The 24,351-nt window shown below is 41.5% G+C and overlaps 1 protein-coding gene across 1 annotated transcript in view; it reads left to right on the forward strand.

Moving 5' to 3' along the window:
* LOC133457695 (espin-like protein) overlaps positions 1-24,351 on the forward strand; it is a 31,683-nt gene that overhangs the window by 1,798 nt on the left and 5,534 nt on the right. The window contains exons 2-10 of the mRNA XM_061737004.1: positions 824-1,014; positions 6,822-7,008; positions 7,870-8,052; positions 8,187-8,318; positions 19,468-19,617; positions 19,719-19,827; positions 20,935-21,107; positions 21,211-21,375; positions 22,976-23,934. Of these exons, the coding sequence (XP_061592988.1) occupies positions 824-1,014; positions 6,822-7,008; positions 7,870-8,052; positions 8,187-8,318; positions 19,468-19,617; positions 19,719-19,827; positions 20,935-21,107; positions 21,211-21,375; positions 22,976-23,934 (2,249 nt within the window). The remainder of the gene's footprint in view (positions 1-823; positions 1,015-6,821; positions 7,009-7,869; positions 8,053-8,186; positions 8,319-19,467; positions 19,618-19,718; positions 19,828-20,934; positions 21,108-21,210; positions 21,376-22,975; positions 23,935-24,351) is intronic.

Here is a 24,351-nt window from a genome sequence, read left to right on the forward strand (position 1 = left end):
CAATGCTTACCAACAGATAAACCCCCATAAAACTGCTAAAAGCTCAGCACTTGGAGAGAATAAGACAAGGAGAATGCCCATTGCTGCAAAATCTCAACTTTTTTGAATGCAGGCAAATAAAGGACTCATTAATTTATTATTAATTTAATGGATAAAACGCTGAGGAATGCATCGAGCAATCAACCTACACAAATTAACTCCATCAAATTTAATTCTCAGCAATAACATGCTCTTGATGTATTGCCTAAATAAGACACACAGACTACTTTTGTCACTCTACATGTAAGTACATTTACTTCTGATACATAGTACAAGTAGTAGAACCTCTTCTGCTTTCTTATTTTTCATTTGACATGATCTGAATTCTTGTATTCAGGTAAAGGATGTTATACTTCACTACTTCTGGCATGCTGGTGCAGGTTTTTAAGTGTTTAAATGGGTCGATAGCTTTTGACTCATCTCAAAGTGCGGTTATATGCCTGCAGTTTTACAAAGTACCTTGCACAACCTTTTCTGGTGTACCAGAAGGCGATAACGTCATATGTTGTGGACTTACAGGGGGTCCGTTTGCATCAGGAACAAGTGAAATGATGTCCAGATGCTGCAGAGAGGGGGGTAATGACTAGCTCTTAAAATGACTTATTAACTGCTGAGTTAAGTCTCTATGTGTCTTGTTTCCCAGGAACATAAACTGATAAGGACTTAAGTGTAATATCTTGATCCGGTGGGACTATGGGATGCTTTATTGGTGCTCACCCTAAGCACCTTGGTTACAGCTTTGACAGGAGGAAGGTTTTATGATTATTGTTGTGATCTTCTGCAGGACAAGGATGCTGCCGGTGCCACGGCCCTTCACCTGGCAGCCCGGTTCGGTCGTGTGGAGGTGATCAGGTGGCTGCTCTCTGTTGGAGGAGGCGCTGGGATGGAGACGGACTGTGGAGCTGTACCTGCTCACTACGCTGCATCCAACGGGGATCTCACCAGTTTAAAACTACTGGTTCAGGAAGCACCTGGGTGAGTTAGCAGTCCCTGTAACGTAGCCAGCAGCACCTGCGTGGGTTTAGATCTGGAGTTTCTTTTTTTTTTTTTTAAACATATGTTTATTGATTTTTTGTTTCAGAATGTACATGTATACAAGGCATATAAAAACATATAGTATTGGTAAACACACCCCCAGCCAGTGGCATCAATTCAGTCAAAGCTAAGGTATGGCAAGGTTACGAGTCACAGAACTTAACTAGAGTATCAATCAACACGTCCAGCAAATACTCATCACACAAGTCTGCTATGGAGCTTATCTGTGTGGTCAAGAAAATTGGAACTTTTTCAAATGCAGTCTCGCTCACACTGCAAAAACTCAAAATCTTACCAGGAATATTTGTCTTATTTCTAGCTGTTCCACAGAGTAGAACTAAAAGATTTGGTGATGCTGCTTTTAACCACTATGCTCCAAAACTGTGGAACAGCCTGCCGGAGGATCTGAGAGGAGCTGGAAATGTGGACATTTTTAAACGTAGACTAAAAACTAATCTCTTTGGTCTGGCTTTTATGTAGCATCACATTTTATAGTTTTAGTTTTATTCCGTTTAAATTTTTTTTTTTTTTTTTTTTTTTAAAGGTATCTGTTTTATTTATTTATCTATCTCTTATAATGTTTTTATTATTTTTATTGTTGTGGACTGATTTTTTTTTTTTTAGCCTTAATCCTTGAACCTTTATCTTTTTATAAATTTTATATATTTTATATTGTATGTCAGGGTGCATTGGTCTCCCAGTTTTTATCTTTTTGGTCTCCCAGTTTTTATTTGTTTATTATGCTTATTTTTCAATCAAAATGTCAAAGCACCTTGTATTTCATGTACTTGGACGAAAGGTGCTATATAAATAAAATTTGATTGATTGATTGATTGATTGATAATTAAAATGACTCATTTTTAGTCATTTTTAGTCTCATTACACTTAAAACAAGAGTCATCGCCAGAAAAATAACTTATTTGACCATTATCACCTGTTTCAAGTAAATTTTCAATTGAAATAAGTAGAAAAATCTGCCAGTGGGACAAGATTTATCTTCTCATTACAAGCAAAAAAAAAGTTCTACTTATTTTAAGTGAAAATCTATCTGAAACAGGTGAAAATTGTTGTTTTTTGAGTTTTTTGAGTCTTGTCTTAAATGTAATGAGATTTTTTTGACTAAAAATTAGACATTTTCTTGAGTTTTTGCAGTGTAATAACTAGTGAAATCGATCATGTTGTTCTGATTTGCATTTGTAGTTATTTTATATGTATTAAATAATAGAATAATCAATACAAATAGACAGAGTAATTCCATAAATGTATTTAAAAAAAAAACATTTACATTTTCCCTTGAAGCCAAGGTGTGGCGGCTGCCGTACCTTGCCATACCCAAATGACGCCCCTGCCCCCAGCCCACCCACCAGCTTCTCATCTCACAATAGGTATAGAAAGAAATACAAAATAAGAGATTTCAGACCAATATAAATCTCAGTCCATACTACATAGTACAATTCCATGCAAAGACAATAGAGATAAAAAAAAATAGAAAATAAATCAAATAATAAAAATAAAAAATAAAAACAGCAAGTGCACAGACATCAGAGCACGGGGATCTAACCAGTTTAAAACTACTGGTTCAGGAAGCACCTGGGTGAGTTAGCAATCCCTGTAACGTAGCCAGCAGCACCTGCGTGGGTTTAGATCTGGATTTTTCTACAACTGGATGGATTCCTGAAATGTGTTGCAGACTCTTGTGGTCCTTAGGTGATGAATCCTGTAATGAGACAGCGAGGTTTCTTCTAGCGCCACCATGAGTTGACCTTTGCAGTGTACAGATTTAGATCAAAATCGCTCCACAGCCTCTAGATGGATTGTATTTTTGTTGCGTTCGATACTATGGTTCAGGACCAATATTATAAAACTCTGATCACTTACTGTAGATCTAAAATTAAAATATAGTCTCTTTAATATGTTAACATCGATTTTATCACATGGGATGGTGTTAGAAACCGTGATGTTTTTCAGGACGGGATAAACTGTTGCTCTTGGTGTTTCAGTTTATTCACCTCCTGGTGACCCCGGCAGCTGATATCCTGATGAACACTAACAGCTTTCAGCTACAGCCTCTTTTACCATATCTATAAATATACCCCATCATTTTCAGTTTAAATCCTGCACAACTTCTGATAATAATAATCCACTAACAAAGCATCCTCTTGATTAGTCCGTGCAACTCACCATGGTTCTCTTTTAAGGGATGTAGTCTGCGTGAGTCCTGAACACTTAGAGGAGTCCACTGGACAGTTGAGCCATCAGCTTTGCCATCTGCTTATAAGCACTGCGTCCATACTGTATCTTTTAATGCATTACAGTGTAATCTGCAGTTCCACTGTGTCATAATGACTGCATTTGCTGGATCTTGTAGAGGTATCGTGAACTTCTACCATCATAGCTGGTTGCTTAGCTGCACAATACCCATAAATACACCGGAGAACAGCATTACACTAACCCCTTTGTGGTTAACCTTTGTGCGGTTACGTTACTTTAAATCATGTCAGAACGTCTACTTTTGCACGAGTTGTCTTTTCCCTGGGTTACGCATATACCTGGTTGTCAATCATAGACTTAGAGGATTTAAGCATGCTCTCCTCTTTTCACTGTAACAGATTGCACGGATGATCTAAGAGACAGTATGTACAACAGCTAGATTTACTCTTCAGATCGAGGGAGAATTAAGGGGAATGGGGATGAGAAAAACAAAGCCCTACAATGCTATTTCAAACACATGCTTAGATAATATTTCTATCTATTTCTACATCCTTAAAGCTGCACAGTGGCACGTGGTGGGGAACAGATAAAGACATTGCAACAAGTCCCGCTTCTTGTGCTGGTTACAGCGGCATCTGTCTGTAATTCACAACATGCATGGCGAGCTCAGGCTGTTGCACGTGGCCGGCAGCAACCTGTGAATAATACATAGCCAAACAATGTTGATCACAATGTTGATGAGGTCCGGTGTGTCCAGTGGTCTAAATTAAGCTCTGGGAGTCCAGCGTGACCCTTGGACTAAACATCTTCTTCTTTGGTTTATTAGTGGAAAACCAGTATGGCAGCATTGATTTTTGGCTGATCCATTCACTTTAAATGTAAAAATGGGTCACTAGAGGGGAAAGTTTTTACAGTAAGTTAAGTACTGGCCGCATACTTAGGGAAGTGATGACACGAAGAGTAGGAATGGGCGATATTTTACCGTTCACGATAAACCGTCAAAAAAATTCCCCACGGTAAGAATTTGTCATCTCGCGGTAAAAATGATAAATTGAGGAAATGAGAAAGAAAGAAAGAAAGAAAGAAAGAAAGAAAGAAAGAAAGAAAGAAAGAAAGAAAGAAATGAGCATGAAAGAAAGAAAGAAAGAAAGAAAGAAAGAAAGAAAGAAAGAAAGAAAGAAAGAAATGAGCCTGAAAGAAAGAAAGAAAGAAAGAAAGAAAGAAAGAAATATTCCTGTTGATGACACTTTTTGTATTTGTATTGGTATCGGGATAAATGCCAGAAATTATCGTGATACATTTTTTAGTCCATACCGCCCATCCCTAAGAAGAGCAGTTGTACCATGTATGCCTGCATGCCTTAATATGTAAAAGAGTAAACTAATAAAAGCATAAAAAGAAACGATTTACATTTTTTTTAAACAAGTATATAGTTGAATAGCCTGGACATATTTATTGGTAGACAATAAAAGAGCATAAATCATAAAAATCATTATAGTAACAGTTGCGAGTTCTTGTTGAACCTTAATTGGTATCGTGGGTGTCTTCATTATGTTTATTAGCCATCTCTCTGCCCCCAGGAGCGTTTTATTCCCCCCTCTGGAAAACTGTGCAGTTTGGTATCCTTGGTCATCACACTGAAAACGGACCAGAGTAAAGAAAGGAGAAAGTTGTCTTAGGAGCTCAGAAAGAAAATGACAGATCTGCGTGATAAAGCTAGAGGCTAGAAGACCATATCCAGTAACTTCACGTTCCCATGACTACAGCTGTAAATATTATTGAGTATAAGGTCCCAGGGAGAGTAGCCAACCTCCCAGGATACGGCAGCAAGAGAAAATGCAATCCCCGGTTGATCAAAAGGATAGTGCAGATAGTGGACAAAGAGCCAAAAGCACATCCTTTCAACGTTAACTCCAAGGTCAAGGTATGTCATCGTCTGATCACACCATCTGCTGCCTTTTCAACAACGATAGGCTCCACGGAAGAAGGCCAGTGTTCAAATAAATACATTGAAAAACAGCCAGACTCGAATTTGCTGAAATGCATGCTGACAAACCACAAGGTTTCTGGAAGTATTTTTTTTTTTTAAAAGACTTGAGAAAAAAAAACTGGTGTTTTCTTGGCAACACACATCAGGTTTGAAAAAATTACGTTTTTTTTTTAAGAAAACAACATTATAACTACTGCAGAACAAGGAGGGAGCTTGGTTAGGGCTGACATCTGCTTCGGTGTGTCTGGCATCAAGGTCCTGATTCTGTGCAGGACACGCGAAGGAAGTGTCGAAACCTTCAAGGGATCGTGGAGTGACACGTCCAGTACGGTGTTGGGAAGCTCAGTCTCCATCGCAGGGCGTACGTACGGCCTCCAAAAGGACAATACCGCAAAACACACAGCGGAAAGCGCCAAGAAGGGCTGATTTAAAAAAACAAACAAAACAAAAACATCATGATGCTGCATAGAAAAAGCCCTTATTTTGACCCTGTAAAACATCTGCAGAAAGACAAACCTGACACACTCTGCTCACAAAGAGCGGGCCAAATAAAACCCAGCGGTAGACGACGTGTCATTTACCGATATAGAGATGGACTGATGACGCTTCTTACTGCTAAAGGTTGGACAACCAAGTTTTAAGTTAAGGGTATTATAATTGTTTTTCTCCTTTTCATTTTATTTATGATAGATGATACCAATATGCATCAAAAATATAAATCTGATTTGCATTAAACATTAAATAAACAGTGATGGATGTCACTAACTTTCATCATTTTCAAGTTAATTCAAGCTAATAAAGAACTGTCTCAGAAAATTAGAATATTGTGATTTTCTGTAATGCAATTACAAAAATGTCATAGGCCTACATTCTGGATTCATTACAAATCAACTGAAATATTGCAAGTCTTTTATTATTTTAATATTGCTGATCATGGCTTACAGCTTAAGAAAACTCAAATATCCTATCTCAAAAAATTAGAATATTCTGGGAATCTTAATCTTAAACTGTAAGCCATAATCAGCAATATTAAAATAATAAAAGGCTTGGAATATTTCCGTAGATTTGTAATGAATCCAGAATGTATGACATTTTTGTTTTTTTAATTGCATTACAGAAAATAAAGAACTTTATCACAATATTCTAATTTTCTGAGACAGTCCTGTAGTTTAGGGTTCCTCCTTTATTGTGAAAGAGAACCAACACACTTGATTGTTTACACTATTTTTTCCCCCTATTTTAACCCAGTCTTCTTTCCTGTGCAACAAATGACTAAAGCACCAACTTATTACGATTAAAGAGCTGCAGCTGGAAAGCTTACTCAGCTATTTACATTGAGAAGATCTAATTTATCAAATAAATTGCCTCTTTATTTGTTACCAGTCGATTAACTGATTAAATGACCAATGTCCGTGGCTCCAGCTGTTTGCAGCGTTTGATTTTCAAACACTGCTGCAACGTCTCAACACTGTCATGTGGTTGTAATCACGCAGTGGCTCCTAGTTGTATCCGTTGCCTCCTTGTCACTCTGGTGTATTGAGTACAGGTGTGTGAACCACCAGACCGGCATCGGGGCCACCCCGCTCTACCTGGCCTGCCAGGAGGGCCACCTGCATGTGCTGGAGTTCCTGGTGAAGGACTGCGGGGCCGACGTGCACCGCAGGGCCCACGACGGGATGACCTGCCTGCATGCCGCCGCTCACATGGGTCACCGAGCTGCCGTGCTGTGGCTGGTCAGTATCAAAGCACTGATTTATGCAATCTTTCTTTAAAATGTTTCCTATACATGCCCCCCCCCTCTCCTCCACCCTGGGATCTGTGTTTCGTTGGGCCCTAAAAACAGAGGTGTCAAGTAACAAAGTACAAATACTTCGTAAAAACTATCCAGTTAAATTGCTCCATCCGGATAGAGTGAATTTGGTTGTGGTTGTTTCAGATGTTCTTGTCCAGTTTTGTTCTTACATCCGTTCCCTCAGATTCCTGCAACTAAACTTGGATGTACATTCCAATAAAGGTTAGGATAAATGATAACATGCCTCTGAAGTTTGACTTTTTGCACCATTACAATACTTATAGGCAACTAGTCATCATATCTCCTGCTCTCTGAAACACATGTTAATGCTCAATAGTACACATATATGGTTCTTTAATATATTTGCATTATACTAAGATGCATTCATTTTCAATGGCTTTTGTCCTTAATGGCTTTTTCCCCCTTACATTACTTTTACTTTTATACTTTAAGTAGTTTTGAAACCAGTACTTTTATTACTTGAGTAAAAAACTTGAGTTGATACTTCAACTTTACAGGAGTATTTTTAAACTCTAGTATCTATACTTCTACCTGAGTAATGAATGTGAATACTTTCAACACCTCTGCAACTCAACACTAAAGTGTGACATGCAAAAATGTAAGGAAGGGCACTGACTTGTAATGTCATAGACTACGACGGCCACGGTGGAATCTCGTATATAACTGGGGATGAGGCTCCTGAAGTGCTCCTGTCCTTCTACAGGAGTATTTTTAAACTCTAGTATCTATACTTCTACCTGAGTAATGAATGTGAATACTTTTGACACCTCTGCCTAAAAAGGTGACCTACACAGATATTGGCTTGTCTTGCCAAGACAGAGACGGAGCCACCGCGCTGCACTTTGCCGCCAGCAGGGGGCACTGTTGCATCTTGGAGGAGCTGCTTCAGTTGGGTTCAAAGGTCATCAGGGACTACTGGGGTGGGACCCCTCTTCATGATGCTGCAGAGAATGGAGAGCTGGAGGTTGGACACCAAGTCATTGTTTATTATTTTTCCTCCTGTCTTATATCTTATCACAACAGCAATGAATAAAACCAATTTGATTTGACTCATACTATTTTCTGCTCCACTTATTTTGCCCTGTTTGATCTCAACAGTGCTGCAAAATCCTGCTGGCCAGTAGAGCGAACCCTACTGATGAAGATATCGATGGGTTCACGGCAGCAGACTTGGCCGAGTACAACGGACACCACGAATGTGCCAGATACCTTCGTGCCATCGAGAAAAACGTAAGCTCTCCGTCACAGCCACGGCGTATTTTATTTTTGCACACTTTTCTGCTTTGTTTCCCCTTCGCTTTGAATCCCTGCCCAGCTGTTTGCCTTGACGTGAAATTCAAAGCTCGGGACGGAGAGTGAAGTCAACAGCGAACATCTGGAAGATTTTGGAGCATCAGTGAATCATTTTCTCAATTTGTTACATGTATTCCTCCGGGGTCAGGCCTGTCATTCTCCCGAGCTATTCTCCTCCACTCAGCTTGATTGCTCTCGGTTTAAGAGGCTCTAACTGAATGGAGAATGAAGGCTTTTGTGTTTAATAAGGCACTGAAGGTGGCGATGGCGTGAGCTCTGGTTAGCCGCAGAGGACTCTGAGACGAGCTCTTTTGTGCAGAAAGCACAGCGGTCCTTAACGTGATGAATATTTTAGTGGTTAATGGCTTGACACAATGTAAGATCTGTTGTGAGTGGTTTTAAAAAAAAGCTACGTGATCGTTTAGTACCAAGCACCACTGTGACTCTTGTAGGGTTGCCACCTTTCAGAAATAGAAATAAGGGACGCCCGGTTTCAGCAGCGCAGGAGCCAAAAAAAAAGCCCCAAAACTTCTAAACTGAATAAAAATGTGTTTATTTTATATGAAAAAACAAAATGCTTTGATTTAAAGTTTAAAGTGCTTTAAAAGCATTCAACTTGCATGACTGTACAGACAGCCAACCATATACTAGCAACTGAAATATCCTCCTATGCTACATATGTCCACATCAGCCCAGATGTATAATATAGCCTACAGGTGAAGAATATGGTGTAAAAGTTAATTTATTTCAATAATTCAACTAGAATATGGTGTAAAAGTTAATTTATTTCAATAATTCAACTAGAATATGGTGTAAAAGTTAATTTATTTCAATAATTTAACTAGAATATGGTGTAAAAGTTAACTTATTTCAATAATTCAACTAGAATATGGTGTAAAAGTTAATGAAAATACGGTACAAATCGTGTCCCGTATTAGTTCAATACGGGACGCAACATTTTTTTCTCAAATAAAGGACAATTCCGCATTTTACGGGACGGGTGGCAACCCTAGACTCTTGTGTTCTCGCTTGTGGGGTTGATCTAAAAGAGGCTAACAGAAGGAGCCTGTAGGAGCCACTCTGTTGGCACACTTGTTGAGCATTAAATCCTCATACCTTCCCGCTCTCCGCCTCTAGCTTTTTGTGTTTTCCACCCCCCCCCCCCCCCCCCCCCCCCCCATCACATTTCACTCAGCACCTGTGATGCTGACTAAACACCAACGAACACTGAGTAACCACAGCTGCCGGCCAATAGGAGTTATGAATAAGTCATCAGCGAAGGATAGCACTCATACGTAAAGAGGATGATGATGGTGGAGCAGCGAGGCGTGGCCGCCGGGCTCCGCTTCAGGAATAATCCACCCGTCAACAATGGGGGAGCTAATTAGCAGCAGGAGCCGCTGTGGCCGTGCGACGCAGCCGGAGCCGGCGGCGGCCGAGGCAGCTATCGGTTTACCCCTCTCCCGCGGCTCGGGTGGAGGGCCCAGGCTCCGAGCCTGACACGGGATCCACAGGCTCGGGTTTCAAGTGTTTTCACCATTCTGATGCCTGGAACCAGCAACCCTATCCCTGCCGAGGAGCTGAAGAGCAGGATGTCACCGTCCCCTCCAACGCACCGCATTGTTTCTGTCACGGTTTCTTTCCAGTGACTTGGAAGTGCTATGATTGTCACCTCTGGATGCTCTGTAATGTTGCTAGCACAGACAGACGTGGCGTGTCGCGTTACCTGGCGGCGTACGAGTCGGATACGCATGCTTGGCGCCAACAAAGAGGTCATCTTGATAATGAACCCCAAACAACATTCGGCTTATTCGGATCCACTTAATATTTGGTTAAACTGAACTTTTAACGCTCTGAAAGCTGCCCTTGCCCAAAGACGAGCTGCATAGGGCTGGGCGGTATGGACTAAAAAATGTATCACAATAATTTCTGGCATTTATCCCAATAACGATAGAAAAAATACCAATTCAACTCCACCTTTTTAACTATAAATCTATCACCACATTCAGTCTTTGGAGCCCCCAAAACACTGCTCTAAAAGAATACTAAATACTACTAAACTACACCAATTAAATTGAATTGATAAAAACCAATTAAATGAGTTACACCTGTACTGCAAAACTGTAATGAAGTTTTAAATGTAAGAACAGATTCAACATTTATTCAAACTGTATGGCTTAAACAGTGGGATAACTGTGCAAACAGCAAAAGTACCATTGTCCTTCAAGTTTTCCTAGCTTATAAAATCATAAAGTAGAAGAAAATACAACCTGATAAATAAAGAAATAGGACAAATAAATAAAAGCCATCCTTTGCACTCACTGTTTTTTTGAGACTCTGCACATAATAGATGATGTTTGCTCCTTGTCACTCTTTTTAAATCCAAACCAGTTCCAGAGCTGGAGCCTCGTTTAACAACGAGCTCCTCGCTCTCAGATCCGCCATGTTTGTTAAGGCTGATTTATGGTTCTGCGTTGAATCGACGCAGAGCTACGGCGTAGGTGTTTTTAACGCAGAACCTTAAATCAGCTTTACACAAAAACGTCATCAACGGGAATTTATCATTTTTACCGCGAGATGACAGATTCTTACCGTGGGTAGTTTTTTTGACGGTATATCGTGAACGGTAAGATATCGCCCATTCCTAGAGCCGCCCAAGAAGACAAGACGGGGAGCCTTAATTACATCTCTGCTGGTGGTTCATGTTTGCAGAGTGGAGATCACAGTTCCTTGGGTTCTAAAGTGTCGGTGAGATAATGGTGTTTTCCGAGCAGCCGAACGGGACGGGACGTGGACTGAAGAGATCCGTGTGTTTGGCCCCCGTGCGTGGTTGGGATCACTCACAGCGAGGTCACACTCGCTCAGTGCCGTCAACCCTCACCTCGCGTCTCAGGAGCAGCGGCGATCAAATAAACAGTGTGTGTAGTGTGAGCTCCGGCTCACGCATAGTTCACCCACGGTCAGGGAGACGAGGCCAAACAGCCTGCTATCTGACAATCTAACTATTCTGGGAATATTTGAATAAAAGTTAAATCCAGCAAGATATTTCTTTTTCCTCTTTTTTCTATAATTGCAGGGATTAAAGTTCTCCGTACCTGGTACGGATTTCCGTCCTGGGGATTTTTTTGGGATATTTTTTTATGAGATCAGCGCAAATCCGACAAAAAATATGAACACCTGTAGCGCCGCGGTGACTTGTCGAACGGCGCCCACTGCAGTCAATCAGCTGTTGGCTGTGCACACACAGTAAAGTTCTCCTCTGGTTTTAGATGCACGTAACCTGACACCTAATAACTCAGCCTAGTCTGAGTTATGGTTCTGCGTCAAAACGACGCCGTGCCTACGCATGTGGTTTGCGTCGACGTGTTTTTGATTGTTATTTTATTCTGCATGTAAAGCACCGTGTGTTGCAATCAGGCATCAGAATCTTCCGCGGATTTTGGTCTCAGCAAAAAATTTCCGCGGAACGGGGAAAAAAAAAAAAAAAATCCCCAAACAACGGACCAGGCCAGAAAAGAAAAACATAATATTCAAAAAATAAGCGACGTATCTATCCATTCAGAAATCAAAAATCATTTCCATTTGGGAGCTTCTGTGCGGCGCTGAATATGCAATGCAGTGTTTTGCGGTGTGCTTCTCATTGAAATGACTGGAGGCAACACGTTGCGGCAGTGAGCAGAGCCGGCAGGGAAAAAAAGTCAACAGTGCCGCGTGTCCGTGTGTAACCTAAATCTACCATGGCCTCAGTGTTAGGGCTTGGCCAGGTGGGGCTTTATAAATATATGGGCTTCATAAATGTATTAAATATATGAGCGCGGAGTCGGCGTGGCGAGGAGCCGGGCGCGCGCCGGCGGACAGTGGAGTCGCGCTGTGAAGCCTGAATTATGGTTCCGCGTTAAATCGACGCCGTAGGCCTCGGCGTAGGTTACGCGGCGACGCGCGCCGTACGGTGCGTACGGCCGCGTACCCTACGCCGGGTCTGCGTTGGTGTAACGCAGAACCATAACTCAGCGCTAGACCTCGTTGCATGTCGGTGTGCCGCAATGTAAACACTGCGGAGCTACAAGCCTACGTTGCATTACGAATGTGACGCGCTGTGAGCTTGTATATCTGCATTTTAATTTCAGATGCTTTGTTCAAAGTTATGTAGCGAGTCTGTAGTGCAGTGCCTCGTTTAGAACCCCCTGTCATTATTACATAAAAAGTATCTACTAGCACGGATATTGCCACTGGATCAAAAGATGAACTCTCAGGAATGGATTATAAATTTACGTCTTCAATCGCAACGGGGGGGGGGGGGGGGGGGGGTCTGAAAACTTTCCGTCCTGGGATTTTTTTTTTGCTTTAATCCCTGTAATTGACACTGTCCAAATAACCAGATACATTTTTTTATTTATAAAAAACCTCTTTGTATTTGAAGTTGGAGTGAAGCTGAGAGAGAATCCCATAAAACATCTGCATTCCTGACTTCATTAAGATCTAAACAGGTGAAAGAATCTGAGGAAGAGGCCGTAAGAACTTCTTAGATGTGATGATTGGACTATTTATTACCTGTGATCGTTCTGACTCTCAAAATATATCAATGTGTTGACATGAGCCCCTTTTCTTTGCCAAATTCTATCATTCCTTTGGCTAAAATATTACTTCTAGAGGAGAAACTGTTCATTTTTCCATGTAACGGGGGGTTTTCCTGCCCACTGTTGCCTCCTGCTTGCTCAGGTCAGTGGATTGAAATGAACATTTGATGTTTTATCTCAGGATTTTATAGAATTAAAATGGATTGAGTATGGATGATAACAGATTTGACTGAACTGGAATATAACGGGATTATCAACTGAACAGGACTGCACTGAACCTCTTTTTTTATGTGGAGTAGTTTAGGGTGACCTTTGTTGGATTATACCAGGGGTCGGCAACCCGCGGCTCTAGAGCTGCATGCAGCTCTTTATCGCCCCCCTAGTGGCTCCCTGGGGCTTTTTCAAAAATGTTTGACCTTTTTTTTTCTTCTTTTTTTTCCTTTTTTTCCTTCTTTATGCTTTTTTTCTTTTTCCTTTTTTTCTCTTTTTTTCTTTTTTCCTTTTTTAATCTCAACATTTCAACTTTTTTCTCAACATTTCAACTTTTTTCTCAACATTTCAACTTTTTTCTTGACATTTCGACTTTTTTCGACATTTTGACTTTTTTTCTCAAGATTGTACTTCAACATTAATCTTGACATTTCGACTTTTTTCACTAAATTTCGCATTTTTTCTCGACATTTCGACTTTTTTCTCAAAGTTCATAATGAAAAAAAAATCTTCCCCCAGTTCTAACTAATATAGATACATGCAGCATGTGTTGCCTTCATACTAAGGCTTATACAAGACTTTTCATTTTTTGCGGCCCCAGACATATTTGTTTTTGGTGTTTTTGGTCCAATATGGCTCTTTCAACATTTTGGGTTGCCGACCCCTGGATTATACAAATAAAGTGAACTGATGTGTACTTTTTATAAATGACAAATCTATCACATTTTGTAAAAAGGATAAAACAACAGTAGAAATGCTCTGGAACCAGGTAAATGTTGTATTTCTTGGTCACTTGTTCTTGGGACAATGTGACTTCATGACTAAATCTGATAGATTCTTCCTCTTGTCCTGAAATTGATCTGTTTCTCCTCTTTTTTAACAAGGGCCTTCCCTTCCTTGCTCATTAATTTATCCCTCACATGCACTCAGGAGTTTGGTGAATGTGCCTGAGTTCAGTACAGTCAAATACAAATATAAATCAGCATCAAAACCTGCACTTTTCAAAATGACCATATTAAATGAAACGCTGAGCATTATAGCTCTCAGGGGGTAAAATTCATTGCAGAACTGTACTTGTTAAATAGCTAAAATGATGTTTTATTATTTCTGTTGGATCTGCAAGTTCTGACTTACAGTACCTTTTGTTGCAGACGGAGTTTTACAGATTCAAATTATTTCTGTTTTCAATACAAAATGCATCATACTGGCATTTTATAGATAACATGCTTAATCAAGGAAACACTCATCAGATCATATCAATAATGGCAGCTATTATGAGATCATTTCAGATCTAAGATGAGATCATTATTAAAAGAACGTGTGCTTCAAGATGTAGTTTTTCCATTTAATATGCCGAGGTGGAAAAACATCACCTAAACAAACGTGGATGAAGTGTCATTGAAATGTCTCCCGCGGATACTTCCCTCCGTGCTACAACCGGGCCATTTGTCTGTCCATGCATTAGTGACATTACCAGCCACCCTATCCTCTCCCTTAATTATTAACGGCATTCTCCGATTAGAGATTATTGTTTATTACCTGGTGGCTCCGGCTGACAGGCCGGGGACGGTGTTAAACATGCGGTCAGTGATCTTCAGGTAGCTGCAGGAGCAACCCCACCTGGCTGCACAGGTGTCAGCCTCAGGAGAGACAAGGTGCGCTGAACTTGTTCCCGTGTGCGTTGGAGCAGTCATTTAAACTTGGTAAGATCCAGATTGATTGCTCACCTTTTTGAGCTTTTTTTTTTCTAATTCTTAGTTTGCTTGGTTTTTTTTTCAGCTATATTGCCTTATTCTCCTTTTTTCTCACGAGCAGTAGTATGTGACTGGACAGGCTGAATAAATGGTGTTAGTAAAAGGAAAGCTATTGGCTGGCAGATGTGTTTGGCTATTCCTACCTATATTCTGATCAGTTATTCCCTCTTACAGTCAGGAATGACTAATACTCCTGGGGGGTGGGGGGGGAGAGCTGCGCTCAGCTCTGTCATTGTGAATTTTTGGAAAGTCTTTATGTATTTTTTTGTGTCCTGCTGTGTTTCGAGATACAAGCTTTTTTGATCCAGTGGGTTGTACAGCGTTCCTCCTATAAAGTAGAAATAATGAAATCCATTTCTCTTCATTGTTATCTCACTGCAACGGGGGCTAGAAGCAGCTGAAAATGTAGTAGGCATTTGCAAAAAAAAAAAAAAGATAGTATCTGATATTAGCCGCACACGCATTAACCTCCTCGGTGGAAACCTGAGAGAGATACTGCCATGTGAGTGGACATGTATTTACACTATAGTGTTTTGTGTATAATGCACACCCGCTGTATACATTCCACTTTGCAATTTATCACCACGAAGAGGAATATTTCACATGGAAGCAGGTTGTTTCAATGATTGATTCCAGAGCGCAGAATTACAAGCCATGTTTTTTTAAATACACATGGTGTTCTGTAATGCTTAAACTCTCTCATGGCTTGACCCGCGGGGACCGACGATTACGGTTACTGCATGTCGGACAATGAGGCAGCACCGAGTCTCTGTTTCTTAACTCTTGGCTGTTAATGTGTAGTGATCAGGCTCTTTGTGGTCTTCAGCGTAGGAAGGGTGGCTCCCGTCCAAGCTCAGACATGCTGATTCTGTGTAGCAACTGTGATGTGAATGCTGATGAAAACCAAATGCTTTCTGGTCAATGAGACTAATTAAACACACACATGGTTCATTGTAACTCTCAGGACATTGAACTGTTATGAAAAGGGTCACAGGGAATCAGCCCCAGCCCCCCTTCCCCTTTATTTCTCAGCCCTCTTGTTGTTTATCTATTTATGAATTGCACAACTTCTGGGAAGCTTTCTTCCTCCTTCTGGGCAGTGCCGTAGCATATTTCATGTTGCTCCACATCAAAGTACCGTGTGAGAGGAGACGGCATGGACCACCTCGTGGATATAAAGCACAACAGTGTGCAGCAGCATATTAGGTTTGCCTTTGATCTTTCGGTTGCTAATAATGTCCTTGGAGAGCTACATTTGATATGCATTCAGTATGGAATGCATTAGGACAATGCAGGTTCGTTAAAGAGAGCCTAAATGTTTCCATATATCCTCCATTTTCCCCAGTGTGGTGTGAAATGCTGCCACTTATTAAAGCTCGCTCAGCATTGATGCACTTGCGTTGCTCCTTCTCTCGTCTTCGGGCCTTAAACCCCCCCCAACTTCTGCATTCTGACTCATTTAACGTCATCAGATGATGCATTTCCCTTTTTTTCCTCATATAAATGAAGTAACAGGGTAAAATTGTTTTTAAAAGCAACCTTTTTATTAGTGTTTTGCTCACATGATGTCAATATACGAAAGGTGTAAAAGTAAATTGTGTTTTATTTGATTCTATTTTTAGGACTTTGTCTGTTTCAGACAGTAACATGTCTAAACACTTCACCACGTAAAGGTCATGTGAAATTGGAAGCGCGGTGCTTGCTCATTGTCACTTAACATCTGATACGTGAGTACTGGCCGTTCAGAAACTACTTACAGATTTGGTGTTCAGCCCCGACTCAGACCCTACAGGACTAGAAAAGCTACTAAACCACAGAAGTGGCTGTTGTCAGCCTTGTCTTTGAGCTGTTAATTAGCTGCAACACCATGAGGTAATTTGTAAATGTGAAAATTACTCTTTTGATCCAACTTTCCTATTTATTTTTTTATAAAGACCACAGTATGCAAGGCTGGTTGGAATTAACTTTCTTTTTTCTTTTTTGCATTGATGTGTCTGTTATCGTGACTTCATCTAGGTCATAATAATAGATATACAACCATAATTTCTCCTGTCTTACTCGTAAAACTCATTAAACAGTCACAACACAGGAGGAAACAGTAAGCAAGTGAAGCTTTTGGAGGTAATAGCTGCTCAAACGTCTTTGGCAGCAGTAGCTTCGAGGAAGCTCCTTCAGTAGCTCTGGATCAGAGCTGCACAATGTTCAGCAGGGATGTTAGACCCATAAGTCTTTACAGTACTGATGCAACTCACACTCGTTTTATACGATGCCTTGTTCGATCAGCTGTCATAGCATCTCTGTGTGGTTGAGGTCTGAGGTTTGACTGGATCACTGGAAGAGGTTTTTTTTTCCCCGAGGCAATTTTGTGGTGAATTTGCTTCCACGTGTCCTGCTGCATCATCCGCCTTCTATTAAGCTTCAGCTGGCCAGCAGCCATCCTGACATATTTGAGTGAATCTGAGAATGAATTCTCCCTCAATGATAGCAAGTGTGCCCAGCGATGGACTGGCGAGCTCTCCAGGGTTTAGCCCTGCCTTTCCCCTGCAGAGGGCCGGGGTAGGCTGCAGGAGCAGGGGCGTCATTTGGGTATGGCAAGGTACGGCAGCCGCCACACCTCGGCTTCAAGGGAAAATGTAAATGTTTGTTTTTTAAATACATTTATGGAATTACTCTGTGTCTATTTGTATTGATTTATTCTATTACTTAATACATATAAAATAACTACAAATGCAAGTCAGAACAACATGATGGATTCCACTAGGTATTATCTTTCCCAACACTTGTACCCCCCCCTCATATCTTGAAATGTGATGTCCCAGCGTCCCTGACGACAGTGGTTGCTATCAATCTGGTTTTTAGTGCGCTCTGCAGTGTTACTAACTTACAAAAATGAAAAGAAAGCAGGCAACCCCGCAATTGTTTTTCAAAGAAAGAAGGCAAGTGATGGTCCAATGTTGCCCCAGTCAGGCTATTAACGAGGCTGTTAGCCACTGATGGAATAATTATGCAAGTTCATCTTTAGGTAAGATATTAAATCACCCTACCCTCATATAAATCTGTTTAAGGGAAATATTTGATTTTTTTTATTCTCTTTCTCTCTTCTGCTCCCTCTCTCTCCTTTTTGCATTTGGACTTTAACTGTTTTGAGTTATACTGGGATGTCCCTGTGATATTGTTGCACTGACATAGTGAAAGAAGTGAACAGAATGAGTTAAATGGCGTTTGTCAGATGCTCTCTAACTCTGCCGCTTGCTGTTGGTGCCGAAACGGATGCGTATTGCGTAATCAACACGTAAGTGTAGTGTTCATAGTTAGCATGTGGGATGTGAGTGAGACTGCATTTGAAAAAGTTCCAATTTTCTTGACCACACAGATAAGCTACATAGCAGACTTCTCTGATGAGTATACTGGGTATGTTGATTGATACTGTAGTTAAGTTCTGTGACTCGTAACCTTGCCATAACTTAGCTTTGACTGAATTGACGCCACTGTGCAGGAGATCCCCTGCCTTCCAATAAGCGGGTATAAGCAAGTGTTTCAGTCCCTGAAGCAGCCAGGCAAACCCAAATCATGATGCTCTCTCCACCATACTTTAACAACGTTTAAACGTCATCCAAACTTTAAAGTTTTCCCTTTTATGCTAAACGCGGGTGTTCTTTGTGAACAACTTTTGCTGCTCCAGTAGCATTGCAGATTCCTTTGGCGGTCCTTGCAGACTAAAGGTGCACTGTCATGTCTTTTTCATGGACAGACTTCCTGTTCAGTGATTTACGAACAGATGATTGCCATCTCCAGTGATGCCTTCGAGCATTTAACTGTTACTCATGTGTGCAGATCTCCAGAAAGGCCCTTCTAGTGGGTAATGGTTGACGTCAGTAGATGCTTTGGTTGTGAACATCATCATTAAAATGTTTCTGTCTTTCGTCAAATCAGCGCTGAGCTACACTTGCAAGCTCATTTCAGGTGTGCAAACTACTCACTCCAGTTGGTGAAATAGTTTATAGCTTCACTCACTTTACATCACAGTACTATGGATATTTGAGGGAGATGTTCAATAAGGCTTTCATCAATTACAGTACAGACCAAAAGTTTGGACACACTTCCCCATTTGTTTGAATGAGAAGGTGTGTCCAAACTTTTGGTCTGTACTGCATATATACTGTATGTGTCATCATCTTAAGCTCATGTTTGTGTTGTATTGCTGTGACTTGGACCATTTTTTTCTCTATTCCTTCGTGTGCGTTGCCTTGGCATAACGCCTGTTTGAGTTTGTGATACGACTGAGACACAAAGCCAAAAAACATTTCAAGATTGACTCTCAGATACTGGATTTCAAACTGTTGTCATTTCGATGTTTGACATAACCAAGATGCCAGATGAATTAGCAAGCAGTTATGAAGTTAGGAAGTCGTCTCATGTTGAATGATTTGTGAGGCAGCAAGTGTAATGTCATTAAAAGAAAAGTAAAAAAAAAAAAAGAGCAGTTAATCATTTCCTCCTCTGATTTGGCCGCCAACATCTCACCATAGTCTCACAACTTTGCAGACGCCGTGTTCCGATAAACCCGACAAAGTCATCATCCCCGTGGAGGAGGAGGTGAAGCTGAAGCCAGCTGTATTTCTGCAACGCGACAAGGAGGACTACTACGGCAGCCTCAGCGACGCATGCAGGGACAGAGACATGGATAGTTTAAAGGTAAGCACCAAGTTTAGGGTCGAGGAAGTTATTTATGTCTTTCAATTTATATCATTTTTAAATAACCTGGTCGTTTTTTTTCCCGTTTTTGTCCAAATGAGCAACCTGAGCACGAGGGGTCCCCGCAGGCCAGATATCCTCTTGCACCTCTATCCTCTGCTTCCCGCGCTGCAATCCGTCGCATAGAGCAGGTTCAAACTGCAACATCTGGTGAGACAAACATCTAAGTTTATTTTGTCTTTTAGCAAAGTAAGGCAGCACTTTGTAGTGAATTTTAATGGTTATTCTAAGGGCCAATCCCAAAGTTCAGCCTACTTTGTACCACTAGCCCTCACTCACTGCCACTAGCCCTAAAAATGAAGCCACAGGCGTAGGGTCCTTGTAATCTTCTCTAGGGATTGGGACACCACTTGCTCCGTCACTGCGTGGTCCAGTTCGGGTACATAAGCGACTGCGTAATTACGTTTGCACATACGTCACACCATATCAGGAAGCCCAGAGATAAAAGTTGTTTTAATTTCCGCTGTAGCGCTGTTAATATGCCACTTTATTAAGTTTTAATATTTTTTCAGGCGTAAAAGTAACCGTTAAGATCCCCAAACTGGGCTCAGTTTATCCAAATAACGCCTTAAGAAATTTGCTCCGATGTTTTCGAGGGATGAGAAGAGCTGCCGGCCCGGGAGCTGATTTATGGTTCTGCGTTAAATCAACGCAGAGCCTACGGCGTAGGGTACGGGGTACGGCGCGCGTTGCCGCGTAACCTACGCCGTAGGCTCTGAGTCGATTTAACGCGGAACCATAAATCAGCCTTTATTCTGGCGAGATCTGAAGATACAACGCAATAACGACCAAGCAAGTGATTATGTACATTCACTGATTGAATATTATGAAAGTAAAATATATATTTCTCACTAGAAATGTAATCAAAACATTTTTATGCAGAAACTAACTCAAAATATTGATTTTATTCACTAAAAATTAGAAATGTCCGCCATGTTTTTTTGTTTGATTCAGTCTGCAAATGATGACGTAAATCATTCTGGGAAATTTCGTGTCGCTAAGTCAGCATCTGAAATCCCTCGCTTTGAAGGGTTAGATTCATACACACTAGCCCTCGTTATGTCCACTAGCCCTACATGTAAAGAGGAATTGGGACACCACTACCCTCAAGGGAATGCGCAAAATTTAGGGGTAGTGCTGAAAAGTAGGGGTAGTGGGAGTATTGGGACTGGCCCTAAGTCTTTACTCAGATATATTTGTCATTTAAAAAAGTCAATTGAAGTGATGGAGACTGATACTGTTTGATTTCCGTTGCAGTTCTAAAAGCTTTTCATCAGTCCAAGGGGGCTGGGGGCAAGAAAACAGTCTCTCCTGACAAGATAAAGCTTCCTGACGCAAACCTCCTGGCTGAACGAAAACTGCTCGGCGACATGAAGTCCATCAGATCTTTGAAAGACTCAGGAATGTCAGGAGTCTTCACTGGACACGCAGTAAGTACAGCGCTGCAGTGCTTCATAAATGCTGTATCGCCAGCCTTTGTCTGCACTTCCTCCCTTTTGGATAACGTGCAGATAACTCTCTCGCTCTCTGCAGAATAAGATGGTGGTTCTGCCCTCGGAGGAGGCCAACCTGTCAGACATTGACTATCTGGTGCCCACCCATGACGAGAGGGGTCGTCCCATAGCGGAGTGGAAGAGGCAGGTCATGGTGAGGCAGCTGCAGGCCCGGCTGCTGGACGAGGAGGATCAACGGAGGAAGGTAACGTTACTACAGCAGTTGTTTTCTTCTAATAGTGAATTCATCTTTTATTTTACATTGATGCATAAATATGACCTAAAACATCTCTCACTCACTCATCTTCTCCCGCTTTTCCGTTCCCGGGTCGCGGGGGCAGCAGCCTCAGCAGATAAAACATCATATGAGTTTAAATCAGGGCTAGATAACATGAATAGATTATATATATTCATTGGTCATTTAATATTGAAGACATTTATTCAATGATTTCAGATCTGTACATCAAAGACTGCGTTTACATGCAGCCAATAACTCTTTTAAAACCCGAATATTGGCAATAACCTGAATTTGCACGGCCATGTCAACACCAATAACCCCTTTGAATAACCTGAATTTGCTCATATTCGAGTTTTTAAAAACCCCGGGTGTTTAAAAACCTGAATATGAGCCCTGGGTTACTCCTTTTAAAACCCGAATATTCGATCATTCAGATTCAGATTCCGAAAAACTTTATTTATCCCCGAGGGGCAATTGCAAACGTCATGTAAACGCCTAACGGAATATCCCGATCAAACGGAACATGAATTTGTTTTCTGCTCATGCTCTGTTCGCAAGGAATCCTGGTCTTTTAAGTCCAGGAAGTTCTTATAAACACGGAGAAACACAAGACCACGCCACACTTTTGGAGTGAGGAGGAGACTAATCACTTCATAAATGTAATGAAGGATATGAACATTTTGGCATTTGTAGACGGTAGAAAGTACCGGGATAGCCAGATTTACAAGAAGGTGAGCAAAAAGTTGCGCGAAGCAGCATTTGTTTTGAATTTGGATACAGGAAGAAGAAGCGGAAATGACGGTAATTGCGTCATGATGTTCTCCGTGCGTCGCTGGTTTGATCCAGATATCGCAAATGATTAATCACCATGTATACAGGGATAACCCTGTCTACTCACGGATGGAAACGGAATATTCCGAATGTTTCAGTAACCGGAATATTGACCTTAACCCGAATTTTGACTGCATGTAAACGTTGTCATTGATATGTGAGCGTATTGTTTAAGCACGAGTGAAGGTAGAATTGGTTTCGTGTTTTTTCAGTCAGTGTGAGTGTGCAGCATGTTTAGTGTAAAGAACATGAATCTCCTGATTTCAGTAACTGGTCTGTTTTCACTATTTTCACATTGACACAAAAACCATTATTCATGAATAACTTTGTTTAACACCCTTTTCAGCTATGGAACAATCTCTAAACTAATTTGGCTAATTACTCAATAATGTCAAATATTCCCCATCAGCTATATACTCTTTTGCCTCTCCAATATAAATAGTTACTTAACCAAACCAGTGTATAATAAGAAAAGCACAAATTGCGGTTTGACTATTTTAAAATCCGCATTGCTGAAAGTTCTAAGTCACCATTTATTTTTAATTGCTCATAACAAATCATTCACTCATACACAGTGCGAGTCAAGGCATAGTTTTGAGGTTTGGATGGGGTTGAATTGCAGTTTTATTGTATCATTACTGTTTTCCTCATTCCAAGGCCATATGAAATGTTTGACAGACTTTTGAAATGACATCCTGCACATTTATCTGCCTGTTGGTTGCCTCTTCCTTTACAGGAAAACGGGAACAGATATGCCAAAGTCAGCTGGAGGTACTCCCAAGCCCACAATGCCATCCTGGGGCCCTCTGGTGAGCTGTTGACTGAGGATGACCTCATATATCTGGAACAGCAAATTGCCAATGTCTCCATGCAGAGGAACTGTGCAGGTTATGAGCTGGAGCTGGCTCGCCTCGCCGAGGAACTCAGGCACATCCTGCCAGCCCCCATAGTCAATATCACTGTCAACACGCAGTTCAGAAACTTCAAAAGTCAAGTCCCCCTACCTGTCTGGTGCAGCCGCATTTCTGGCATCGTAAAGAGCATGTCCCTGCTCATGACTAACCTATCAGACCAGCCCTTTTGCAAGATGCCCAACACTGAACTCATCACAGTGTTTTCCCAGACGCCTGACAGACATATTTCCACCAGAGTACGCAGGGAGAGCATTGAGGAGGAAATTCATCAATTTGGCGTCTCGGTGAGGACTCTGAGGTCAAACTTCGAATCGCAGAGCCTTTCTATGTTAGATCAGCCTCAGGAGGCCCTCAAGCTGCCTCCTAACACACCGCCTGAGGACGCACAATCAGACAAACAGCCTGAAATATTGAACCCAGCACAAGAAAGAGAGCAGAACAGTGATTCGGGAATTGACTTTGATGAAAAGGCTCCTGACGTTCAGGAAACTACCAGCCTCAGGAAGGAGCGTATCGTGGTTCTGTTTCTGGGCCACTGGAAGAAATCTGCCTACACGGTGACTCTGAAGAGTAGGGATGCAGAGGAGATGAAGATGAGCGACGGAGGCCTGGAGATGGACGACAAACCTGGCTCTGGTCGCGATGGCGCTGTGGAACGCACCCAGTCAAATATAATGAACAGTTCCCTTGGTCATTTCTTCAAGCAGAGGAGTGCCGTCAACAAGATGCTGGGGAACTGGAGGAAAATGATCTCCAGCGTTCCCTCCAGACAGATACGCAGGTAAGCGTCAGTAACTTTCCATCAAACCTTTTCTTCAACAGACACAGTTGTGACAGGTGGCTTCAGAAACCAGTGGGTCACGTGACCTAATGATTGTCCATTGTTTTATACGGTCTACGATTTTAACATGGGGATCAATGGAAATTGACTGTCTTTTTGCGCCAGCCCCCAGTGGTTAGTTGATGAACTGAAACTTTCCTGATTCTCTTATTGGCTCCAAGTCTGAAGTTGAAAGACTGGCCTTCAGTTACAGGATGAACCTCCTGGTCCTTTGCCAAAATTGGGGAGAACCATGTAGCGAACTAATCACTTTGATGGGGATGAGTTATATGGCGCTTTTGCACTAGTACCTAATCGGCCCGACATGGCGCGGCGCGGCTCCACCCGCTTTGTCCCCGTTTGTTTTTCCACAGCCAG

Source organism: Cololabis saira, chromosome 13 (assembly GCF_033807715.1).
Source record: "Cololabis saira isolate AMF1-May2022 chromosome 13, fColSai1.1, whole genome shotgun sequence".
NCBI lineage: Eukaryota > Metazoa > Chordata > Actinopteri > Beloniformes > Belonidae > Cololabis > Cololabis saira.